We start from the raw sequence: 25,596 nt of genomic DNA on the forward strand, positions 1-25,596 counted from the left end.
ACTATGAAAAGCAGTGTTTCAAGATATCAAATCTGCTGATTTGACTCTTAGTTTAACCAAAAATATTATCATGAGAGAAAATGAGAAAAGTTACAATTTCAGGGTAATACTTTACTTGTTGTAATTACTATCTAGCAAAAGTTTCAATACTTAATATACTAATATTTAATATTTTAGTATTGTCAAACATTTCTAATTTCGTGAAGCCTCTCTGCCTATCAGTTACATGAAGAGTTTTTTAAGTATCTACATATCATACATCTTTTTTGCACCAAAAAAGATTCATTTCATTTGGGGATTTTGAGTGGTTGAGAGTGGTACAGTTTTATGAAAAGAAGAAAATCTGTGTTTTAAAGCAATTCATTTTTTCAAGTCTGATTTCTTTGTATATTTATTTTACAGATTAAAGGATTCACCTGAAGACACAGCATTCTATTCATCAGAGACTGGACAAGAGTTACTCTTGCTTTTGGCAATTAAAGATGATGTTGTCATGGAAACAGTTGATCCTGCTTTCATTCATTGGCTGCCTAGGAGGTAACAATAAGCTATATTTTCTAAATTGAAGTTAGAACTATACTTGAGTCATTTGTTAAATAATTTTTAAATGTTGAACTAATCCTCCACAAGTCTGTTTTTTGTCCCAGAAAGGAAATTCTAGTTTTCTCTTCTGATAACTGGATTCTCATTGTGCTCCCTAATGTTTGCAGAACATTATATTTTCATTACAAATATAATGGCATTTAATATCATGGATCTAATAAGAAACTGCTGTATAAAAAATAAAATAAAATTCAAATAAAAAAAGAATAGATACATGTGTACAAAAAATATTATGGATCTACTGTAGTGTTATGAATATAACAATTAATCAGAATTTGAGAATGTTAATTCATGACTTTTTTACCAAAATGGCTAAATCTTGTAATCTGTAGTGTAAAGGGAAGATACAGACTTTAAAGAATATCAGCATTTTCATATCTAATCTTAAAAACAATACTATTTTTCTTTCAGCAAATAACTTATTTAAGGGACCAAAAATAAGGATAGAGTTTTTATTTGTTAATATTGAAAATTTGGAGTTTAGAACAAAACAGAAAGAAAAAGGAATAATTCTCATATATTCACCATACAAAAGCAACTCTTAAAAATCATTTGATGCATTTCCTTTTTGTTCATTTTGTTTCATTTTTTTGAACAGGGGAAGAGTAAGACAAGGATTTTTAAAAATGAAGTAACATGTGTACAACGATTAGTTTTTTTGCTTTATTTTATTGTATTTTATTTTTTTCTTGGGGTATAGTAGTTTTACAATGTTGTGTTAGTTTCTACTGTACGGCAAAGTGGAGTTCCCTGTGCTGTACAGCAGTTTCTCATTAGTTATCTATTTTATACATATTAGTGTATATATGTCAATCCCAAGCTCTCAATTCATCCCACCCACCCTTTCCCCCCTTGGTGTCCATACATTTGTTCTCTACGTCTGTGTCTCTATTTCTGCCTTGCACACAGGTTCATTTGTACCATTTTTCTAGATTCCACATACATGCGTTAATATATGATGTTTGTTTTTCTCTTTTTGACTTACTTCATTCTGTATTGACCATCTCTAGGTCCATCCACATGTCTACACATGACCCAATTTTGTTCCTTTTTATGGCTGAGTAATATTCCATTGTATATGTGGACCACATCTTCTTTATCCATTTGTCTGTCAGTGGGCATTTAGGTTGCTTCCATGACCTGGCTGTTGTAAATAGTGCTGCAGTGAACATTGGGGTGCATGTGTCTTTTTTGAATTATGGTTTTCTCTGGGTATATGCCCAGTAGTGGGATTGCTGGGTCATATGGTAATTCTATTTTTCGTTTTTTAAGGAACCTCCATACTATTCTCCGTAGTGGCTGTATCATTTTACATTCTCACCAACAGTGCAGGAGGGTTCCCTTTTCTCCATACCCTCTCCAGCATTTATTGTTTGTAGATTTTTTGATGATGGCCATTCTAACCGGTGTGAGATGATATCTCATTGTAGTTTTGATTTGCATTTCTCTGATAATTAGTGATGTTGAGCATCTTTTCATGTGCCTCTTGACCATCTGTATGTCTTCTTTGGAGAAATGTCTATTTAGGTCATCTACCCATTTTTTGATTGGGTTGTTTTTTTGATATTGAGCTGCATGAGTTGTTTTTATATTTTGGAGATTAATCCTTTGTCCGTTGATTTGTTTGCAAAGTTTTCTTTCTTTTTATTATAAAAACTCTCCAGCACCTAAAGGGTTGAAAGAATAGTACAATAAGTACCTATATATGCACCATTTAGATTTAACTATTTTACCATTTACTGTACTTGTTCTATATATATACATATGTGTGTGTATTTTCCATTCATTGTTTGATTGACTACACCATTTGAAAGTGAGTTACAGAAGTTATCACCTCTCACCTCTAAAAATTTCAGCATCCATCTCCTGAGAAGAAGGACCTACCTTCTAGATAAACACAAGTGCTTTATGATACCTAAGGAAAGTAACAAAAAAAAAAGTAGCTTGTCATTTTTCTTTTCTAAGAGGAGGAAATTGGTATGGAACGAGGCCAAATGCATTGTTAGGTAAAACATATGTTATTTGAAAACATGTTTATATTGGAGTAAACTTCTAAGCCCTTATGTCAAACTTAAACATTCTTGAAGTATTTAAATGATATTTAAACCTCCAACTTTTAAAATAAACTTTTTTTAAACAGGTTTTCCGCTGTGATGCCTCAATTTTGTTTCCTAAAACATTTTCTTTCCTACTAATGTAGCACTGAGAAGAAGGAGTAATTATTTATAAATTTCTACTGTTTTAAATAGTTTTTGGAGAAAGACCAACACAGATATCAAAATAAATCTTTTTCTTGGATTATTTTCATTTACAAAATTTTAAATTTGAGTTCTGTTGTACAAGGAGAAAATGAAAGGGAATACACTACAGCAATATTATTATTCACAATATCAACTTACATAGAAACAACCTTGAACTTAGTTGGAAACAGGTAGATATACTCAGAAAGTGGAAGTATAGCTAAAGAAAATGAGATCAGTATTTCAAAGGTTTAAAATTTTGAGTTGTAATTTTACACTGTGTGCAAATTGTATTGCTTGTTTTCAGTATTTTTTAGAAATGTTTTACAGACTTATGAACGAATTTATGGAGAAAGCAGTATCCATTTTACTAAAATATTAAGACATTAAAAAATTTAAGGGTCAACTTGATTTTCTGGGTATGTTGGTAAAACTATAAAGGTTGGTAAAGGAGAACTGGACTAATATATGATAAATTATATGTAGGGTATTACTTAGAGAATTGGTAATCTTTATAATTATAGTATGGAGAAGAATTTGTCTCTGACTAATTTTCTAAAGAGTATTGATTGCGTACAGTTCTTTGTGTACTGAATATTGGTACTCGTTTTGGATTTATATAAAATTTAGATTAAAAAGCCAGCTTGTGAGTGTGATATTCTGTTAACCAATATTGGGTCATATTTTAGTATTAAAGTTAAAATCTGTTCATGAGGTAGGGAAGATCTCTAAATAAATGCCAAGTAAAAATATATTATGTGAATTCACTTGTGTAGAGTAGAGTTTATCCAAAGATGTAAACTCAATAAATATAGCAAATGCTTGATAATTTGTGTTTTCTGTTTTCTCAGATTTAAGCTTTTTGTTATCCATTATTTTCTGCATTTTAAAAACTGTTTCCTTCTGTTGTTCTGTCTCTGCATGTTTCTCTCTGTAGCAAAGGGACAAATAGTAATTTTTGGCTGGGAATTTTTCCCAAGGTGAATTTAATCGTGTTTTTCCTCCAAAACACCAGGCTGCATTCATTCTTTTAAAAATATTTATTAAGCATCTATTATGTGCCATACATTGTTTCCAGTGAAGAAAAGGGACAGAGATCTGTGTCCCTGTGGGGTTTATATTCCATCATGTTAGGGTAGAAAATGATATTGATTTAGTAGATGCTCGTGCTGTGAAGGAAAAGAAGCAGAATAAGATGAGAGTGGGGGGGGGTGCTTGGAAGTGAGTTACCAGAGGTCATCAGGTCCATCCTCATAGAGAAGGTGACATTTGGGCTAAGACTTTGTGGCGAATGAGTTGACCTCGTGGGTATTTAGGGAAGGGAACTCCAGGCAGAGTCAGCAGTCCATCCAAGTGTTTAATATATGACATGCTGAGTATTTCTAGAAACAGCAGGAAAGTTAGCCTGGTTGGACAAGGAAGAGTTATGGGAAAGAAGTAGTAGGTGAGAGCCAAGAGTTAACGTGGAGATGGATGCAGCAAAAATGAAGGCCTTGTATATCACTGAAAATATTTAGAGCTTTTGCTCTGAATGCCCTCAGGAGCCATAGTGTGGTTTGATCAGAGAAGTGATGTAATCTGGCTTTTTCTTTTTCTTTTTTTTTTTTAAGGATCTGGCTGGCTGTTGTGTTGTGGATTGATTGTAGAGGTGCAAGTGAGCAAGCAGAGGTATCAGTGGGAAGTTAATGCCCTAATCAGGCAAGGGTTGTTTATGTCTGACTCCAGGGTAGTTAGCAGGGGCGGTGATCAAATTTTGGATATATTTTGAAGGTATATTCATGAGGATTTGTGGATGGAATATATGTGGGATATGAGAGAAAAGAAAGCCTTTATGATAACCTCAAGGCTCTATGTCACCTTGTGCCCACATCAAGAGGTGTACCTTATGAATGAAATGAAGACCCTGCACAAAATAGGGATGAGAGTTTTCCAAACTAAAGGTCACTACCAAATAGTGGATTAAAAAAATCAATTCTGTGGGTCACATTTAGCATTTTTTATTAGAATAAATAAATTAAAATTAAAGTAAGAATAGAGTATAATATATCAGCATACACTGCCCACTTAGTAAATATTGTCTGTTGAGCACTTCTGGGCATTTGGGACCTGGCAGTGAATAAAACAGACAATGTCCCAGTCCTCATGGAGCTGTCCTTTTAATATTGTGTACTGGGTCTTGATCTTACGTATACTTCTTACTGAGTTGCTATGAAAAAAGTTTAAGAGCCAGAGACCTAGTTAGAGGACAGAGAGATAGAGACAAGGAGAGGAAGGAACACTCAGATGAGGAAAACAATAGTAATGACAGGAAAATTAATAATACTAACAATAGTAATTAATGGATGCTCATTCATCGTGTACCAGGCACTGTGGAAAATGCTTTACTTAGGTCATCAAAAATAGTTAACAAAAATAAATTGAGATAGATATTATTTCTATTTTGGAGATTAGGGAACAGTCTTGAAGAGTTTAAGTAACTTGCCCAGTCTACATGGTTGTCTCAAGATTTCTGTTTATCTCTGAAATCAGAGTATAGTTACCTATCACTAGAATTTACCACTTCAATAGTTTCTCTTCTGGAATGAAGTCAGAGGTATAGACCATGGGCTAAAAATCGTCAAGGACCCAAGGAGATTGTTGTCTTGCTCCTTAATTACCTAGTAGTTCATTGCTTAACTGTATTAGATACTTCACATGTTCACTGTCCTATATGGGAGCCACTAACCACATGTGGCAGGTGAAGATTGGAAATGTACCTAGTCCCAACTGAGATGTGTCCCAATAGAGACTGTAAAATGCAGTAAAAGTCTTTTACAGAATGTAAAAGAGTTGTAACCAAAAATATTCAGAGTTTAAAAAAATTATTTAAATATCTCAATAATTTTTATTGATTAAATTCTGCACTGATAATGTAATTATATTTGGTCAAGCAAAAATATTATTAAAATTAATTTCACCTGTTTCTTTTAACCTTTTTTAATGTGTACTAAAATTTTAAAATATGTGTGTGACTTGCATTATATTTCTATCAGACAGCACTGCCCTAGACATTTATAAAATAGAAACCCGACCATTTTGCAAAGGTTTTCTAATATCTAATACCCCAAAGGGAGCCCAAATCATGGAAGCTAATGGGGACTTCTTGTTTTTGTTTTTAATTTTTGAATTTTATTTAATTTACATTTTATACAGCAGGTTCTTATTAGTCATCCATTTTATACCCATCAGTGTATACATGTCAATCGCAATCTCCCAATTCATCACACCCCCACCCCCCGCTGCTTTTCCCGCTTAGTGTCTATACGTTTGTTCTGTACATCTGTGTCTCCGTTTCTGCCCTGCAAACTGGTTCATCTGTACCATTTTTCTAGGTTCCAATATATGTTTCAATATACGATATTTGTTTTTCTCTTTTTGACTTACTTCACTCTATATGACAGTCTCTAGGTCCATCCACATCTCTACAAATGGCCCAATTTCATTTCTTTCTATGGCTGAGTAATATTCCATTGTATATACATACTACATCTTCATTATCCATTCATCTGTCGATGGGCATTTAGGTTGTTTCCATGACCTGGCTATTGTAAATAGTGCTGCAATGAATAATGGGGTGGAAGTGTCTTTTTCAATTATGGTTTTCTCTGGGTATATGCCCAGTAGTGGGATTGCTGGGTCATATGGTAATTATATTTTTCGTTTTTTAAAGAACCTCCATACTGTTCTCCGTAATGGCTGTATCAGTTTACATTTCCACCAAGAGTGCAAGAGGGTTCCCTTTTCTCCACACCCTCTCCAGCATTTGTTGTTTGTAGATTTTCTGATGCTGCCCATTCTGACTGGTGTGAGGTGATACCTCATTGTAGTTTTGATTTGCGTTTCTCTAATAATTAGTGATGTTGAGCAGCTTTTCATGTGCTTCTTGGCCATCTGTATGTCTTTGGAGAAATGTCTGTTTAGGACTTCTGCCCATTTTTGGATTGGGTTGTTTGTTTTTTTAATATTGAGCTGCATGAGCTGTTTATATATTTTGGAGATTAATCCTTTGTTGATTCATTTGCAAATATTTTCTCCCATTTTGGGAGTTGTATTTTCATCTTGTTTATGGTTTCCTTTGCTTTGCAAAAGCTTTGAAGTTTCATTAGGTCCCATTTGTTTATTTTTGTTTTTATTTCCATTACTCTCAGAGGTGGATTAAAAAAGATCTTGCTGTGATTTATGTCATAGAGTGTTCTGCCTATGTTTTCCTCTAAGAGTTTGATACCGTCTGGCCTTACATTTAGGTCTTTAATCCATTTTGAGTTTATTTTTGTGAATGGTGTTAGGGAGTGTTCTAATTGCATTCTTTTCCATGTAGCTGTCCAGTTTTCCCAGCACCACTTATTGAAGAGACTGTCTTTTCTCCATTTTATATCCTTGCTTCCTTTGTCATAGATTAGTTGACCATAGGTGCGTGGGTTTATCTCTGAGCTTTCTGTCTTGTTCCATTGATCTATATTTCTTTTTGTGTGCCAGTACCATATTATCTTGATTACTGTAGCTTTGTAGTATAGTCTGAAGTCAGGGAGTCTGATTCCTCCAGCTCCGTTTTTTTCCCCTCAAGACTGCTTTGGCTATCCGGGGTCTTTTCTGACTCCATACAGATTTAAAAATTTTTTGTTCTAGTCCGTAAAAAATGCCATTGGTAATTTGATAGGGATTGCATTGAATCTGTATATTGCTTTGGGTAGTATAGTCATTTTCACAATATTGATTCTTCCAATCCAAGAGCATGGTATATCTCTCTATCTGTTGGTATCATCTTTAATTTCTTTCATCAGTGTCTTATAGTTTTCTGCATACAGGTCTTTTGTCTCCCTAGGTAGGTTTATTCCCAGGTATTTTATTCTTTTTGTTGCAATGGTAAATGGGAGTGTTCCCTTAATTTCTGTTTCAGATTTTTCATCATTAGTGTATAGGAATGCAAGAGATTTCTGTGCATTAATTTTGTTTCCTGCAGCCTTACCAAATTCATTGATTAGCTCTAGTAGTTTACTGGTGGCATCTTTAGGATTCTCTCTGTTTAGTATCATGTCATCTGCAAACAGTGACAGTTTTACTTCTTCTTTTCCAATTTGTATTCCTTTTATTTCCTTTTCTTCTCTGATTGCTGTCGTTAGGACTTCCAAAAATATGTTGAATAATAGTGGTGAGAGTGGACATCCTTGTCTTGTTCCTGATCTTAGAGGAAATGCTTTCAGTTTTTCAGCATTGAGAATGATGTTTGCTGTGGGTTTATCGTATATGGCCTTTATTATATTGAGGTAGTTTCTCTCTGTGCCCACTTTCTGGAGAGTTTTTATCATAAATGGGTGTTGAATTTTGTCAAAAGCTTTTTGTGCATCTATTGAGATGATCATATGGTTTTTATTCTTCAATTTGTTAATATGGTGAATCACATTGATTGATTTGCGTATATTGAAGAATCCTTGCATCCCTGGAATAAATCCCACTTGGTCATGGTATATGATCCCTTTAATGTGTTGTTAGATTCTGTTTGCTAGTATTATGTTGAGGATTTTTGCATCTGTATTCATCAGTGATATTGTTCTGTAATTTTCTTTTTTTTTGTAGTATCTTTGTCTGGTTTTGGTATCAGGGTTATGATGGCCTCATAGAATAAGTTTGGGAATGTTCCTTCCTCTGCAATTTTTTGGAAGAGTTTGAGAAGGATGGGTGTTAGCTCTTCTCTAAATGTTTGATAGAATTCACCTCTGAAGCCATCTGGTCCTGGACTTTTGTTTGTTGGAAGATTTTAAATCACAGTTTCAATTTCATTACTTGTGATTGGTCTGTTCATATTTTCTATTTCTTCCTGGCTCAGTCTTGGAAGGTTATACCTTTCTAAGAATTTGTCCATTTCTTCCAGGTTGTCCATTTTATTGGCATAGAGTTGCTTTAGTAGTCTCTTTGGATGATTTGTATTTCTGCGGTGTCTGTTGTAACTTCTTCTTTTTCATTTCTAATTTTATTGATTTGAGTCTTCTCCCTCTTTTTCTTGGTGAGTCTGGCTAATGGTTTATGAATTTTGTTTTTCTTCTCAAAGAACCAACTTTTAGTTTTATTGATCTTTGCTATTGTTTTCTTTGTTTGTATTTCATTTACTTCTGCTCTAATCTTTATGATTTATTTCCTTCTGCTAACTTTGGGTTTTGTTTGTTCTTCTTTCTCTAGTTGCTTTAGGTGTAAGGTTAGGTCTTTTATTTGAGATTTTTCTTGTTTCTTGAGGTAAAATTGTATTGCTATAAACTTCCCTCTTAGAACTGCTTTTCCTTCATCCCATAGGTTTTGGGTCGTCGTGTTTTCGTTGTCATTTGCCTCTAGGTATTTTTTGATTTCCTCTTTGATTTCTTCATTAATCTCTTGGTTATTTAGTAACGTATTGTTTAGTCTCCATGTGTTTGTGTTTTTTACGTTTTTTTCCTTGTAATTCATTTCTAATCTCATAGCGTTGTGGTCAGAAAAGATGCTTGATACAATTTCAATTTTCTTAAATTTACTGAGGCTTGATTTGTGACCCAGTGTGTGATCTATCCTGAAGAATGTTCCATGTGCACTTGAGAAGAAAGTGTAATCTGCTCTTTTTGGATGGAATGTCCTATAAATATCAGTTAAATATATCTGGTCTATTGTGTCATTTAACGTTTGTGTTTCCTTATTGGTTTTCTGTTTGGATGATCTGTCCATTCGTGTAAGTGAGATATTAAAGTCTCCCACTATAATTGTGTTACTGTCGATTTCCTCTTTTATAGCTGTTAGCAGTTGCCTTATGTATTGAGGTGCTCCTGTGTTGGGTGCATATATATTTATAATGGTTATATCTTCTTCTTGGATTGATCCCTTGATCATTATGTAGTGTCCTTCCTTATCTCTTGCAACATTCTTTATTTCAAAGTCTATTTTATCTGATATGAGTATTGCTTCTCCAGCTTTCTTTTGATTTCCATTTGCATGGAATATCTTTTTCCATCCCCCTCACTTTCAGTCTGTATGTGTCCCTAGGTCTGAAGTGGGTCTCTTGTAGACAGCATATATATGGGTCTTGTTTTTGTATCCAAGCAGCAAGCCTGTGTCTTTTGGTTGGAGCATTTAATCCATTAATGTTTAAAGTAATTATCGGTATTTATGTTCCTATGACCATTTTCTTAATTGTTTTGGGTTTGTTTTTGTAGGTCCTTTTCTTGTGTTTCCCACTTAGAGAAGTTCCTTTAGAATTTGTTTTAAAGCTGGTTTGGTATGCTAAATTCTCTTAGCTTTTGCTTGTCTTTAAAGCTTTTGATTTCTCCATCGAATCTGAATGAGATCCTTGCTGGGTAGAGTAATCTTGGTTATAGGTTCTTCCCTTTCTTCACTTTAAGTATATCATGCCACTCCCTTCTGGCTTGTAAAGTTTCTGCTAAGAAATCAGCTGTTAACCTTATGGGGATTCTCTTGTATGTTATTTGTCATTTTTTCCTTGTTGCTTTCAATAATTTTTCTTTGTCTTTAATTTTTGCCAATTTGATCACTGTGTTTCTCGATGTGTTTCTCCTTGGGTTTATCCTGTATGGGACTCTGTGCTTCCTGGACTTGGGTGGCTATTTCCTTTCCCATGTTAGGGAAGTTTTCGACTGTAATGTCTTCAAATATTTTCTTGGGTCCTTTCTCTCTCTCTTCTCCTTCTGGGACCCCTATAATGCGAATGTTGTTGAGTTTAATGTTGTCCCAGAGGTCTCTTATGCTGTCCTCGTTTCTTTTCATTCTTTTTTCTTTATTCTGTTCTGCAGCAGTGAATTCCACCATTCTGTCTTCCAGGTCACTTATCCGTTCTTCTGCCTCAGTTATTTTGCTATTGATTCCTTCTAGTGTGGTTTTCATTTCAGTTATTGTATTGTTCATCTCTGTTTGTTCTTTAATTCTTCTAGGTCTTTGGTAAACATTTCTTGCATCTTCTCAATCTTTGCCTCCATTCTTTTTCCGAGGTCCTGGATCATCTTCCCTCTCATTATTCTGAATTCTTTTTCTAGAAGGTTGCCTATCTCCACTTCATTTAGTTGTTTTTCTGAGGTTTTATGTTGTTCCTTCATCTGGTACATAGCCCTCTGCCTTTTCATCTTGTGTGTTGTTCTGTGAATGTGGTTTTTGTTCCACAGGCTGCAGGATTGTAGTTCTTCTTGCTTCTGCTGTCTGCCCTCTTGTGGATGAGGCTCTCTAAGAGGATTGTGTAAGTTTCCTGATGGGAGGGACTGGTGGTGGGTAGAGCTGACTGTTGCTCTGGTGGGCAGAGCTCAGTAAAACTTTAATCCGCTTGACTGTTGATGCGTGAGGCTGGGTTCCCTCCCTGATGGTTGTTTGGCCTGAGGCAACCCCACACTGGAGCCTACCTGGGCTCTTTGGTGCGGCTAATGACAGACTCTGGGAGGGCTCAAGCCAAGGAGTACTTCCCAGAACTTCTGCTGCCAGTGTGTGTGTCCTCACAGTGAGACAGAGACACTGGCTAATGGGGACTTTCTGATTTCCCATGAAAAGTTGTAAGTGTCTCCTGAGTGTGTATTAGCAGCAAATACTGAATCCCTTGTCAGATGAGTTCTGATTTCAGGAGTCAGTACTTGGTTAATGTAGGCAAATCCTTAATCAATGTATGTAAAAATTCTAAACTTTGCAGAGACTATTCTGTTTTTACTTTTAATCTTTTAGTGGGACTGCTAACAAGGCAAATAAAAGTCTTTTGGAAAGGGAAGCTTCCTTGGATAACTGAAATCATTGTCGATGCCTAGTTTAAAACACCATCATGGAAAATATCATTTATGTAAAAGTTCTAGTGTTATTTCATCAAATTATTCTCTTAAAATTATAGTGAACAATCAACCCATTGCAATCTGTTATTATTTTGGTAGTAGCTAGAAATTGTGAAAATAAGTAGCCATTAATCCAAAAGGGAAGATGATTTTTAGTTGTGTTTAACTTTCTTGTAGTGGATATTGTGTTGGTATCTCCGGTATCTACTGTTTTCTGCAATGATGAAGCAGCCTTGAGGCCTGGAAGAGATTGACTCCATGCAGAGCTCCATAGATGGACCCATCTGATTTGCCCCAGTGATTGGCTTAAGCCATTGAGCTCATGGGATTTTTTTTTTTTTTTTTTTTTTTTTTTGGCCATAAGATTTGATTGATCAAGGACTTTTTGTTCAAACTTTGTGGGAAGTGCCCTTTCTCCTAGAGTATCTGAATGAGGAATCCTGACACTCTGGTTGCTGTAGGTGGCTAACCTATAATCACCTGGGAAGCCAGCCTGAGGGAAATGCTGATTCTTGCATTGAGATCAGAAAAATCAGAAGACACCAGGTCCTTGATGAAATCATCTTGACATGTCCCACCCCCCTTCTGGCTTAAACATCATCAAAAGCAGTAAATGCCCCACCTCTAGCCCCTATGACCTGGCATAACCCTATTCCACAGAGCTGCATTAACCTATGAAATTTATGTTTGCCTCTTTCAGGAGTTACCAAGGCAGTAAAGGCTTATGTCCACTCATAGGTATCCCTAAATATATTATAACTGAGACTATGAGACCATAGCTTTACAAGATGATTTAGATCACCTAGATTAAATCATTTTTTAAAAATTGTTGATATTATAAATAAGGATAAAATGCGTGATCATCAAGCATGAGCCTTGGCTTTCTTTAACAGTGTAGTGTATAATGGACAATATATACAAACAAAATACACGTTTGGGCTGCATTTGCAAATCATAAACTCTGCTTGTTTTAAAGCCAGTAGTTTGTGTGCAAATACAAACCGAGCCTGCTGGTACACATCTTTGAGTGCCCTTAATCATATATTCCATCCTGTTCTTTGTCATCTTAGTGTAAAAATCTTTCTGTGCTAGTCTGTCATACAAATAGTGATTAAGGAAAGCTTTGGAAGCAAAATAAACTTTCCAAGTTCTCTCTGAGATAATTGGGGAATATATTTCAATTGGTTCTAATACCGCCACCCTGTAATCACTGAGAAAATGAGTTTGTGGCATTGGATGTGGCACTTCAAGTAAACTGTTGTCATAAGCTCAAATGACTGTCATTTTTTTCTATAGTATTTATTTGTGTGAAGCGTAATATGATTTGATAGCATTGATACTGGTGAAATGGAGATGTCGCTGATCTCTGCTTATAAATCTTGACATCCTCCGTGTTTTCACCAGTAAACTTACTTCAAATAATTCCCTCAATTGCCTAAATCTTGAATTGCTTTTCATTTATCCTGTTTAAATCTTGATGGCTTATCAGAGTATGTATGTGAAAATCAAGGGGGAAAAAAACAACATTGTTGGTGTGTTTTGTTCCTATAACCTTGATCTCCACCTATTGGATTTTTGTAAGCTTCGTGGTGCTTAAGAAGGCTTTGGAATAATGTGTATTTGAAATGCTATTAGAGTTCAACAAACACATAAGCTTAAATAAAACCCATAATTTTATTTAGCTCTTAAAGTAGCTGTTGTCTCAAAAGTATCTGTTGGTTGGTTCACTGACTCCTGCAAATAAAGTGCTCATTCAAACCAATTTGATTGACTCTTGCCTAAGTGTTAAGCAGTCTTAAAGTATTCATCATATGGAAGTGTTTTTAAGTACCCCTGTGCAAATTATGTCTTTCCATGAATTGTATTAGCAGAGCTAAATGGATTTGGGTTCCTGGTATGTAAGGGTGCATTCTTAAGTGTTAACTCATGAATAATGGTGAACTTTGAGTATAACATACTCACACATATGTATGCATTTATACAAGCCACAACAAAAGGAATCTTGATTCTAGTCAATTACCACATGTTTTGCAAAGGGAAGGCAGTGGTTATGCTGTTACACTAAATTACTCTTCCTCTTCATTGTCCCCTATTCTCACCCCATCCCTATTCCCACTTTCAGTACACCTTTCCATAGGCAGGTCCTGTCTTTATTATCTCTCATCTCAACTATTGCCCTGGCCTTGCTCCTCATCTTTCTGCCTGCTTTTCCTTCCTTTCTACAGTGCATCTCATACATTGCGACCAGAGTTGCCATTTGGCAGGCAGTTACTGAGTGTCTGCTTTGTGTGAGGCATTGTGGTAAGTGCTGTGGAGGAGTCCAAGATGAATCATTCGGGTTGCTGTCTGTCTAGGAAGGAAAGAAGGCACATGCAAACAATGAGAGGAGAAAAAAATGCTAAGATTTAGGATCCTATTTTAAGAAAAATACTATAAAACTGGCATGGAAGCTCTAAAAAGACAGATCTTATAGAAAGGAAGGAAGAAAAAATATTTATGGAGAGAACGGCATTTGAGCTGGGTCTTAATATAATAATAATTAGAGTGAACATGTAGTGAGTGCTTGCTTTGTACCAAGCACTGAGCAAAGGGCCTTGCCTGAGTTATATCCTCTGAACCTTGTGCTATTGTGATCCCTATTTTGTAAATGAGGGCCTGAGGTTCTGAGAAGTTAAGATATTTCCTAAAATTCACACAGTTAATAAGGGAAGTCAAAGAGTTATCTATAAGACAGCTTCATTCCATAGCCCATGGATATAACCATTATGTTAAAACTGGACATAATCTAAGAGAACAAGGCAGTGTCTTAGTCTGCTCAGATTGCTATAACAAAATACCATAGCCTGAGTGGCTTAAACAGAAATTTATTTCTCGTAACTCTTGAGGGTGAGAAGTCCAAGATCATGGGGCCGGCTGATCACTTCCTCACAGGACACTCTTCATGGTTTGCATTTGGCTCTCTTCTTGCTGTATCCTCACAAGGCAGGGAGAGACAAAGAGCAAGCTCTATGGTCTCTTCTTATAAGGGCACTAATCCTATTATGAGGACCCCATCCTCATGATTTCATTTAATCCTAATTTCCTCTCAAGGGCCTTTCCTCCTAATGTCACCACTCTGGGGTTGGGGCTTTAACATATGAACTTTGGGGAGGACACAAACATTCAGTCAGGCAGAAAAAAATCATTCACGGTTAGAGCAAAGTGTAAAATAGAGTTGGCTCCTAATTATATGTATTTGTGGCAAGCATGCAGTAGCTTTGTTAATAATGATGATCATTGTATATTGTAATGTATTGCATGTCAACCCCAGCTTAAGCAATCTGTTTGTGTTAATTAATTTCATTTAATTCTCCTAATAACTTTATTTTTGTTACCTTACATGAGGAAACTGAGGTACAGAGAGATTATTACTTTGCTTAAAGTCACATGCAGTTAAGTGGAGCCAGGTTTCAAACGCAGACTATGTTTCTCTAGATCTGCACTGCCCAGTGTGTTTGGTACTAGTCACGTGGGCCTATTGATCTCTTGAGGCATGGCTAATCCAAATTGAGGGTTGTCACAAGTGTAAAATACACACTGGATTTCAAAGACATATTATGAAAAAAGGATAGAAAACATTCCATTAGCAGTTATATTGATTGCATATTAGATTGATAATATTTTGATATATTGGGATACATACAATATACAAATAAATTAATTTCACCTGTTTCATTTTCCTTTCTTATTACTAGAAAATGTAAACTTATATATGTGTTAACGTATCTTTCTTTTTTGGTGATAAAATTTAAGTTCTACTCTCTCAGCAAATTTCCCTTATAGAATACAGTGTTATAAACTATAGTTATACTTCCATCGGAAATTATAAATCTAAATTCTGCCCATCACACAGTTGGAGAGAAGAGCTAGAGGAAGGCTAGATAAAAAGGTTGGGCCTAGAGATTGCTAAGTCAGGATTGTTGGCATCTTAGCTTTGCTATATACAGACCTTTGCCCCAATAGGATGTTTGTAGGATACATTGGAAGGAAGAAAAACTAAAAGAAAGAAGGCCTGCTTGGAAGTTACTGTCAAGTGAGGGATAACTTACGCCCAGACTAAGGCAGGTGGAGTCAAATAGGTAAGATCGGAGATGAGAGAAATTACAGAGTCACAACTGAAAGGATGTGACGGACAATTGGATGGTTGTGCCTGGTGAGGGAGAAGAGATTGTTGAAGGGGACTTTGAGGTTTTGAAGTTGAGTGGGGAGATAATGAGAAAATTAACAGAAATAAGGAACACAGAAGGAGGAAGGGATTTGGATGTGTCTTGGGCATGTTGAGTTTTGAGGTGCTTGAAGAGTGTCTGGGTGATATGAGCTGGAAGTCTGTTGAAAGCAAAAGATTAAAACCCAGTTTATGTGTGTGTGTGTGTATGTGTGTGTGCACGTGTGTGTGTGTGTGTGTGCGTGGCTGGGGTATCAGAGCAGGAGATCAAGATCAAGGGGAGGTGTCTTCATAGTGATACCAAGAAGAAATAGTTGGTAAGAAAGAAAGGAAGTACATTGATAACAGTAATCTTTGGTGAAACTGGATTGTATTCATGCTCATACACATACATATGCTTTTGTACACATGCTTTTGTATTGCAGGCTTTGCTCACATTGTCAGCGAGAACAGTACAGTTCAGAGTGTTTCAGGCCCTCTCTCACACACAGTCCGTTAATGAGTTACTGGTCCAGTGCTGTCTTGTTCTAGATTGCCTGAGTTTCTGTCTGTGGAGCTTTCAGCTGCACTAAGCCTTTTCTGAGTGTGGTGTGTTGTAGATCCTCCTACAGCAAAGAACCAAATGGTTCCTCTGTGGTGCTGGGTAAGGGAGAGTGTTGATACTTTGCAGTGTTTGGGAGGCAGGTGTGTGTGTGTGTGTGTGCACAACAGACTAGGTGTGCACTGAAAGGAGTTGTGTATTGAAAACATTTTTATGTATTTTCAGCATCTTCTACTTGCTCTCCAGGTGAATAAGCTCAAGTGAATTGACAGAAAGTGTTGCCCCAGGGAGACTGGGGTGCCGAAAGGAAAATGGTGCCTATGAGGTAGATAGAGCTGCTCCGAAGTCAAAAAGTGGGAGGCTTAGTTGGTGTTAACTGGCTCAGGATTGCCTTGGTGGGCCAGGTGGCTAAGGGACACATTGCCATTCATGATACAATTCTAGCCCTGGCCTCTGTGTTTATTTCGTTTGTCTTTCCCTCTTGAGGACTGTCAGGTGCTTTTCTGGAATGAATCGTGGACACTCACTGATGTGTATCACTTCAAGTGACTCTGCTGATTCATCCAGCTCACTGCTGAGTGTTTGGAAATGATAACCAGTGTGGAAATCAGGCGTTTCCTCACTAATACCAGCTGTCAGTCAGTGCCTCTGAGATTGCGTAAAAATAATGCCCATCATTGCTTGGCTGTCCTCAGTGGTAGGCACTGTGCAAGGTATTTTACTATGTTTTTCTGTAATTCTCACGTCAGCTGTGTGGTGTCCAACTCTTGCATACTTTTTATCTTTTGTTTTCTCTCAGTTTTAAAACTTTTTTTTTTTCTTAATACATCATTCGGATACTGTGACAGTGAAAAAGCCTGAGGGGTATTCCATGGGGATCCCTTTCCCCACTTTCTAGGATCACCTGTCATTGGCCTTTCATCTTTTCCAAGCCTCACCTGCACCTAAACCCCCTTCCCATTTCCATAAATCTGTAGCTTGGATGTAACAAAATGTCCACAAACAGGCACTGTTTTTGCATCCATATTACTTTCAAAGGAAAACCTCTGAAAAGTAATATGGATTCTTACTCAAAAACTGCTGCGTATTTTAATTGGGGAAGTGGCAGGGCTCCTTAATCCCATTTTGTTGGTGAACCCTAAGGTGCCCTGTCGCTTTTTCCTCCCCACCCAAGAGACATGCAGATACAATTTATGTTCACTTCTGCATGTTGCTTACTTTGATCATTAGTCCACACTTTAAGCTTGAGACAATGTCCAATGACAGAACTTAGTGATTAGATATGCAACACTGGATGCTATTTTAGATAAAGATATTTTTAAATTTAAAATTATTTTATGTGGTAGGGAACAATCAAATTATGGATGCATCTTTACATATATAAGTTTCTCTGTGTATAATTTGAAGAAACTATAGGAGAAGATAGTCATTTTATCTGATATCTGATACATGTTCTGATATGGCTTTCCATAAGCTTAAAGCAGTATCACATTATTGAACAACTTTTTATTTGCCAAGTGTGGCAAGGAGAGGCTTAGCCATTTTTCTGTGGTGGGTAATTGTGAAGTGACTGCCAGTTTTCTTTTGTTTTCACAGAAGGCTAGCTAACAGTGCCCACAAGGAGCACCACATTTCTTTCTTTTTCTTTTTTTTTTTTTTTTTTTGCGGTACGTGGCCTCTCCCGCTGTGGAGCACAGGCTCCGGACGCACAGGCTCAGCGGCCATGGCTCACGGGCCCAGCCGCTCCGCGGCATGTGGGATCTTCCCGGACCAGGGCACGAACCCGTGTCCCCTGCATCGGCAGGCGGACTCCCAACCACTGCGCCACCAGGGAAGCCCCCTCATTTATTTCTTTGAAAGGTGTCAGTGAAAGTGAGAGGGTAAATGACGTCTATAAATGGCTGAAATGTTAGAATTTATTTGTCACTCAGTAGATAAATATATAAATGAAAATTATTCAACATCCTTTTTAATTTATTATTTCTTTTATCTTTCAAGTCAGTGACACAATCATTGGAGCCTGAAATAACTGCCACTGGATTACAAATGCAATTGTGCAGTTTTGGGTCAGTGCGATACTACTACTTATAAAATTCCATATTAGATGGTGAAGATTAAAATATTGCTGATAATAAAATGTTTGCTCAACATTCTGTTCATTTTGAAAAGCATCTGTTGAGTGTGAAACGCTGCTTTTTGGTCACACTACATTTGGGGTATTTATTGCTTAAAAAGAAGGAAAAACAACAAACTTGATCTTGGCAAAAAAAGAAAAGACAAAAAACTCCTGCACCCCTCCTTGGCTCTAGATTTACCAATGTGCTTCCGCTTCCAGCTTCTGCCTGGCAGCTGAGGAATTAATCTCTTACCTTGGTATTTGACTTACTGCTTTCTCTTTATACTACCTGGGTTTACTTTTCTTATTTATGACACTGCTGGAGACAAAGGCAATATTCCCACCTGTCACTTAAACAGGAGGCAATTTGTTCCTTTTAACTAAAAGGACGGTTTAAAAAAAAAAAAAAAAGAGGACTGTCTCAGGTAGACCTGAGCCCCAGCTTGTGATGAGTGACCTTGGGAGACTATTTCAAGGAAGAAGTAGCTCTTTTCTTCGTCTTATTGCATAGTCACTGAAGGCCCATCATCTGTGGAAGGTAGTCAAGAAAGAAAACTTAAGGCATGTTGTGTGATAGTGTGAGATGGTGTAGTGACTCATGAATTCACATCCTCTGAACCTGTGACTCCATTCACTTTTCTGTGTGTGGACACCTTTATGGTGTCTGTTGACCTGCGAGAGTGGAATTTGTAGGCTGCTGTTTTGAGTGGCTCTGGTGACTAACTCATTGTTAATTCCAAGCATGTGAACATTCTTTGCTCCTCTAATCCTACAAGCAAGGAGGGGTGGTGAAGGCTGCTATTGACTGGACTTAATGCATCCAGGCAACGCTGGGATCAGTTGCTGCCGTTGTGACGTTGATTGGTTTTGCCTCTGGACATGGGGCACTGATAAGTTTCAACAGTTATTCAGAGAACACCTGAATACTGGGAATAGCATTTCCCTGTTCTACCTTGTTCATTGTGGCATCATACACTCTCTTGTTCTGTACAACATAAAGGGCAATCTGATGTGCCACCCAGGGAGGTTTACAGACAGATGGCAATATGTGTGTTTTTTGTGTGTTTTTATGTTACCCTTAAAGTTTTGTAGCAGGGCTCCTGGAGTTTTAGCCTCCAAATGAGATTTTCATTACTGGGGGTTCTTTCATAGGATTTTAAAATACTTTGACTTTTTGACTGTATAGGAAAACAGAGCTTTTCATTCTGATCCCATGAGTATGTATGTGTGTGTGCACACTCTTGCACATGATATTTAAACTCAAACATGTGTACAAGAAATATATAAAAGTGGTCATATGCAGAGCATAATTATGTAGGTAGTTATGAAGTGTTGGCTGTTGAACAGTGTGCTGCATGGGTTTCTGAGTGACCATCCATCTTTTAGTTAAGATATAATATTTACTGCGCATATGCAGTGCCCCACATGCCTTTTTTATGTGCTTGATTACACAGCAGAGTAAAATGAGAATCCTCAGTGCTGTGGCAATTATTCCTATTACGGGAGAAGAGAGAAAATAAACATTCAGCTTACAACAGTATAAGAGAATCTCATGTTTTTTTCTGCTTCATGGGGTTTTTGAAAGCTGTTTGCTGTGGTTTTGTTGAGTTTTCCATTGATACTGCTTTGGTGAGTAATTATTTGGAAACAGAGTGGAGAGTAAATACTTGTTGGAGAACGTCTCTCAGTGAGAACTGGTGCCGTGGGTGTTATTAAGATTCCTTTTTTAAAAAATATTTTGAAGTTATCACCCTCCACAGATTAATAGGCACCTTTTGTCTTAGGCATAATACTTGCAATTATTTGCTCAAACCAGATAAGAGAACACAGGTGCCAGTGTTCACAACCACCATGAAGATAAGGACAGTTCCATCCTATTTTTCATGCCATGTAGGTATGAGACTCTAATGAATTAAGTCATTTATCAGACCACAGTGTCATAAGATACCAGTCCTCAGTCAGAGGTAATTAAAAGTTTTATTTGAGGGCTAAGCAAAAATAGGCAATAGCAATACCATTTATGGCACTGCTGCTGTATTAAATTTTTTTGCTTATCCTTGCAACAAAAGCCCTGTAATATTGGTATCATTCCTGTATAACAGTAGAGAACTCAGGGGCTCTGAGAGCTTAAATGAGTTGCCTAAAGCTAGATGGAAGTATTAGGGAAAAAAATCTTGTTTATCCCAAGGCAAAGTCGCCGTTCTGCTAATAGACATGGTCCTTCCTAAAGCAGTGGTCGGCACACATTTTTGTACAGTATTCAGATAGTAAATATTTTTGGCTTTATGGCCCATATGGTCTCTGTCATAACTACCCATCTCTGCTACTGTAATGTGAAAGCAGCCATAGACAATACATAAACGAGTGGGCATGGTTGTGTTCCAATGAAACTATATTTATAGACACTGAAATTTGAATTTCATATAATTTTCATGTGTCATGGAATATTATATTTTTGAATAAAGTGTCATAAAAAAACAGATGGCAGTTGAGTTTGGCCCGTGGCCCATAGTTTTCTGACCCCTGTCCTAAAGCATAAATACATGTTTTTTAAGATCATTTTTTGTCAAGCACTTACTGTACTATCATGGGCAAAGTATTTTGCTGTAAGGCAATAAAAAGCCATAGGTTGGGGGAAAAGGAGGAAACCACACAAATTACTAAAATACAGAGGCTTGAGAGAGGTATAATCCAATTGAATTTCTGATAAAGTGGGATTAATTTTGGCTGGACTATCAAAAGAGACTCTGTGTCTTGAATGATAGACTGGGGAAGCATTCCATGCAGAAGGATGGTATCAATCAGTTCAAGACAACTTGTTTGGTAAACACAGTTATTTTGCACATAATTATAGGTGCAGTTCTTACTGACAACCGGAATGTGTTACTCCCTGTAGGGCTGCCTTCAGGGAAAGCTGAGAATGTGCTCTTTCTGTATGACAGTGCCCAGATGAGGAGTGCCAGGAGAGAAAGAAGGCCCAGTATTGCTAGACCTATGGGTTTTTTTAAAGGTGAAATTTGACTTTATGCCAAATACATTTGGATTTTTAAATGAGGCCAAACCAAAGTTTCCAAATATATATGATGTGACACATCATACACATTTCATATAATTAAAGAATCTCAGATTTACGAAACCCTGAGAAGACAATCTAGCTCAGGTTCTATCTGAAAAAGAAGCGTGGCTTCCTAAGTAAAGCTCAAATTCTGAGATAGAGACAGAACTGTGGAGTGTGTTTAGGCAGCCAACAGGTGACTGATTGAAATCCTAACATTCTATCCTAACCTTAGAAGAATTAGACTAAAGTAAGAATTCCATGCTGGTTATATGTTAAGTAAATTTGTGGTTCACATAAATGATGTATCACAGATGTGGGGTTGTTTTGCAAAGAGATCCACTCCATGGAATGGTAAAACTTGTGCAAATGCTGATGTTTTGAAACCCTCTTGAAACCCCTCTTGAAAGTAACTTTAAGCACAGAAAACTTCCTTAGAGATCTGGGCAATAAACAGCCTACTGAAAGCTCAACTTTTTTTTTTTTTAATGACTCTGGTGGCTGTTCAAACAAGTCATTAAAATCCAGAAATGGAGCTTTGCTTCAGCACTCAGAAATTATACAAGAGATTACTAATAAAGTGCTGTTGCTTATAAAAGTGCCATTCATATGTGGCTTCAGGGAAGCAGCTCCTGCGTAGTACCTGTGTTTTCAGTACTCTGAGGGCATGGCTGAATTGTAGGTGACCAAGATCCTGCAAATTGCCCAAACAGCAATAGCCACCTGATAACAGTGAATGCCTTGACTGTAAGAACACAGTGGGGGTATTTCTAAGAGTCAGAGCTGCAGTTACTCAGTTAACTTCTGTAAGTTCATATTTTCATGTAATGGATTATTTTGTAGTTGGACATACATATTCCAGTTGGAGATAGGATACTTGCTTATAGAATTGTCCTGAGAATGGCCAGATTCTTTCTTTGATGAGCAATAACATTTTGTAAGTTAAAACCATTTGCAATGAAGCATAAACACACACATTTCCTTTCAACTGTTAATTTACCAAGTTATGCAATATATACAATATGATGGGGATGCTTAGGGGGGTTGAAATGTGTGTTAAATATAGTCACTGTCTTATAAAAGTTTAAAGATTGGGGATGGAGGAGTTGTGAGTGAAAAACAAGTAAAGGTAATATATAGTGGGCTAGGGAAATTGTGAGGAATGAAATACACAAAGATTGTTCTAAGAATTCAGAATGGGGAAAGATTGCTGCTAAATGGTTATATGGAGGAAAGATTAATGAAATAATTTCGTGGAGTTTCTTTAGACTTTCTACATGACTGTAGCTTCTCATACCCACCACCAAAAGGTTCTCCAGAATGGCGGTACCAAAAATATAGAGAGATGTAACTCATCCTCATCAGCCCTCAGGATTATTATTTATAATCCATGTCAGTATTAATGAAAGCAATAACATTTCAAATAAGTACCATTTTTTATTCAGTGTTTAATATTCACTTAGAATTAGGTAACTTGGTAGATGCAAAGTGTCTAGAGTAGGGCCTGATGGTCAGTGTTTATTTCTTCTTTGTTGATATTTGAGACTGTGCATGTGTTTATGAAGTATTTATGGTGAGGGATTTTGCTCCATATTATACAGAACTGAGGAACACTGTTTTTCAGAATAAAATATGTTTCCTTCATTGCCAAGGCTAGGAGTAGGGCACAATATTGTTTGTTCTCCCCAAGCCTACGGAGGATGTAGCTGTTAAACAGATTTGGAGAAGGCTCTCCTGTCATCGCTACATCTTGCAACCACCATTTTGAATGTGGTTTGTTCTTTTCCTTCATTGCCAAGGTCGGTATCATTCTTAAGTGAAGGAAATGAAAGAAATAGCTTGCAATCATTACAATTCCACTCCCCCCCCCCGCAAAATAATAATCTAGGACACTGGGGACAAGAAAGGATGTTTCTAGACCATGGATTATCAAATTGGGGGTAGAAAATGGAATAGAATAGAATAGAAAAACTGTTATGATCCAGCATGCAGTGAGAATTAGTATTATTTCAAGAAACTTTTTAATCAGTTATATGTGTGTGTATACACATGCACACTGTGTCTACAATAAATCATGATGAAAAATAAATCTTAATTGTGGATCAAATGAAAAATAATTTGAAAAATTATTTACCTATTTAAGTTTCTGCAACTCTGAGAAACTTTCCCCCACCAACACCCGTAGTTCCAAATACAGTTTTGGGAGTGGTTGTCCTTTGTCCTGCTTTCTTTGATCTCCATACCTACCCTACAACCCAGCTTAATTCCCCTCAGTTGTCTAGAAATATAAAAACAGGATCCTTGTTTGGGGAAAGAAGTGGGAAGAGAGATCTAGATGGTATTTCATATACTTGGACATTTACAAACACAGTGCTGGCTTCTGCTTATGGAGGTGCAGTCAGGAAAAGAGTATGCTCTTTTCTACTTTATGAGATTACAGCTGCAAAAATACTACAAAATGCAATCACCAGTTCCCATTACTTCTTAATGGCGTCTCCATTACAACCATAGGAATTCTTTATTGTATAATTATTTTTTCATAGAAAACAATAGCCTTCAACTAGAGTTTGATATGAAACATTCTTTCTAAAATACACGAAGAAAGTCATGCTTGGGCCCCAGAAAACCTTGACCCAATCTCTTTGGTAAAGAATAGAAACCACAAATATAAACAGCTCTATTAAATTCTTTGAGAGAAGTATACTAAAGACATGTTTTTAAAAGAGTTGATTAATGAAGTGTTTTCAATGCAGTATGATTGGGGAGAACCTTATGAATTTGCACACTTCAGAGATACTCAGTAAAAGTTGGTATAATAGAAAGTGGAGTTATAAGTGTTTTTTTCTTTTCAAATAAATGAGTCATGGATTGTGTATTCCTGGGTGTATTGTACACATGGCACACTGCATCTAACAATAGTACTGTAACATTTTTTTATCATGTGGAGTTGGCTATTAAGCCATCTAGCAAGAAAGGTGTAATTATGGACTGGGTATTATGGAAAGATGTCAGGGAGATTCAAAAGCACTAGAACTCACATTCATAAAAAGACAATAACATGTATTTAAATAAAGAAAGACAGAGTATTATGAAAACATTTTGATCTACTAAGACTTCAACCCATCTCCTCTAAGTTTGTTTTCTCCCCAGTACATTATTTCCTGCAATATGACTGTAAAGTGGTTAAACGTATCGTTGAAATGTAAAGCTCTTTCACAAATCAGAAATATAGCCATTGGATTAAAAGCATCACAATAAAATATTAGCTACCCTCAGAAGTATTCCCAAATTCTCTTATTTTACTCAACTATATTACATATTGAATATTTATCCATCCAGTGAAACAGACGACAACTTTCATCAAAATCTGTGATTGGTTTACTAAAGTGCTAAAGTCCAGATATTTAACCTTAAACATGACTGTTAGGTAAGTAAGCGTGTATGGGTATGAGCCTTATTGTGTTTTTTGTAGGCAGGTTGCAGTGAGAAGAAAAATACAATTCTTGGTTTAAAAAAATTGTCTTGCGTTGAAAGGGATCTGCCACTTTCGGGAGGAGCATTCATTTATGTGAACATTTATTTATAGTACTTGTAAAGCTTAAACAGCCACTTTCAGTTCTAATTCCGTAACTGTTGAATACCGCTTCTCATGCAGTTTCTCCATTTCTGTTTATGGACAAAGCATGAAGTAACGATTGAGCAAATCAAGTAGTAAACTATTAACTTAGCAATTTAAATAATTTTATCACTTTCTAATGCCCTCTGTCACGCTGTCATACTCCAGATATATGTCATACTCCAGCATTTTTCCTTTTAACCTAATTGCTTGATAACATTTCCAGGTGTGGGAAATGGATGAATTAGTTATTCCTCGTGTTTTATTGTCCTTTCTCATCTAAAGTATGCTATATTGTCTTTTCCCTGGTTTTTTTTTTAGCATGTGAGTTACAGTAGATTGAGCTGCAGGCGACAGCAATGAGTCAGAGGTTTATTTTTCCAACACATGACGTTTGGAGTTAGT

At 36.6% G+C, this 25,596-nt stretch overlaps 1 protein-coding gene across 1 annotated transcript in view; it reads left to right on the plus strand.

The window, feature by feature from the left end:
* Nucleotides 1-482: 482 nt before the first annotated feature.
* CNTN3 (contactin 3) overlaps nt 483-25,596 on the plus strand; it is a gene marked incomplete at both ends in the record, with an annotated part of 238,661 nt that continues 213,547 nt past the window's right edge. Inside the window, one exon of the mRNA XM_081245219.1 lies at nt 483-537. Coding sequence (XP_081101345.1) covers nt 483-537 — 55 coding nt within the window. The remainder of the gene's footprint in view (nt 538-25,596) is intronic.

This window comes from Mesoplodon bidens (genome assembly GCF_964165515.1).
Source record: "Mesoplodon bidens genome assembly, chromosome: 10".
Taxonomy (NCBI): Eukaryota; Metazoa; Chordata; class Mammalia; order Artiodactyla; family Ziphiidae; genus Mesoplodon; species Mesoplodon bidens.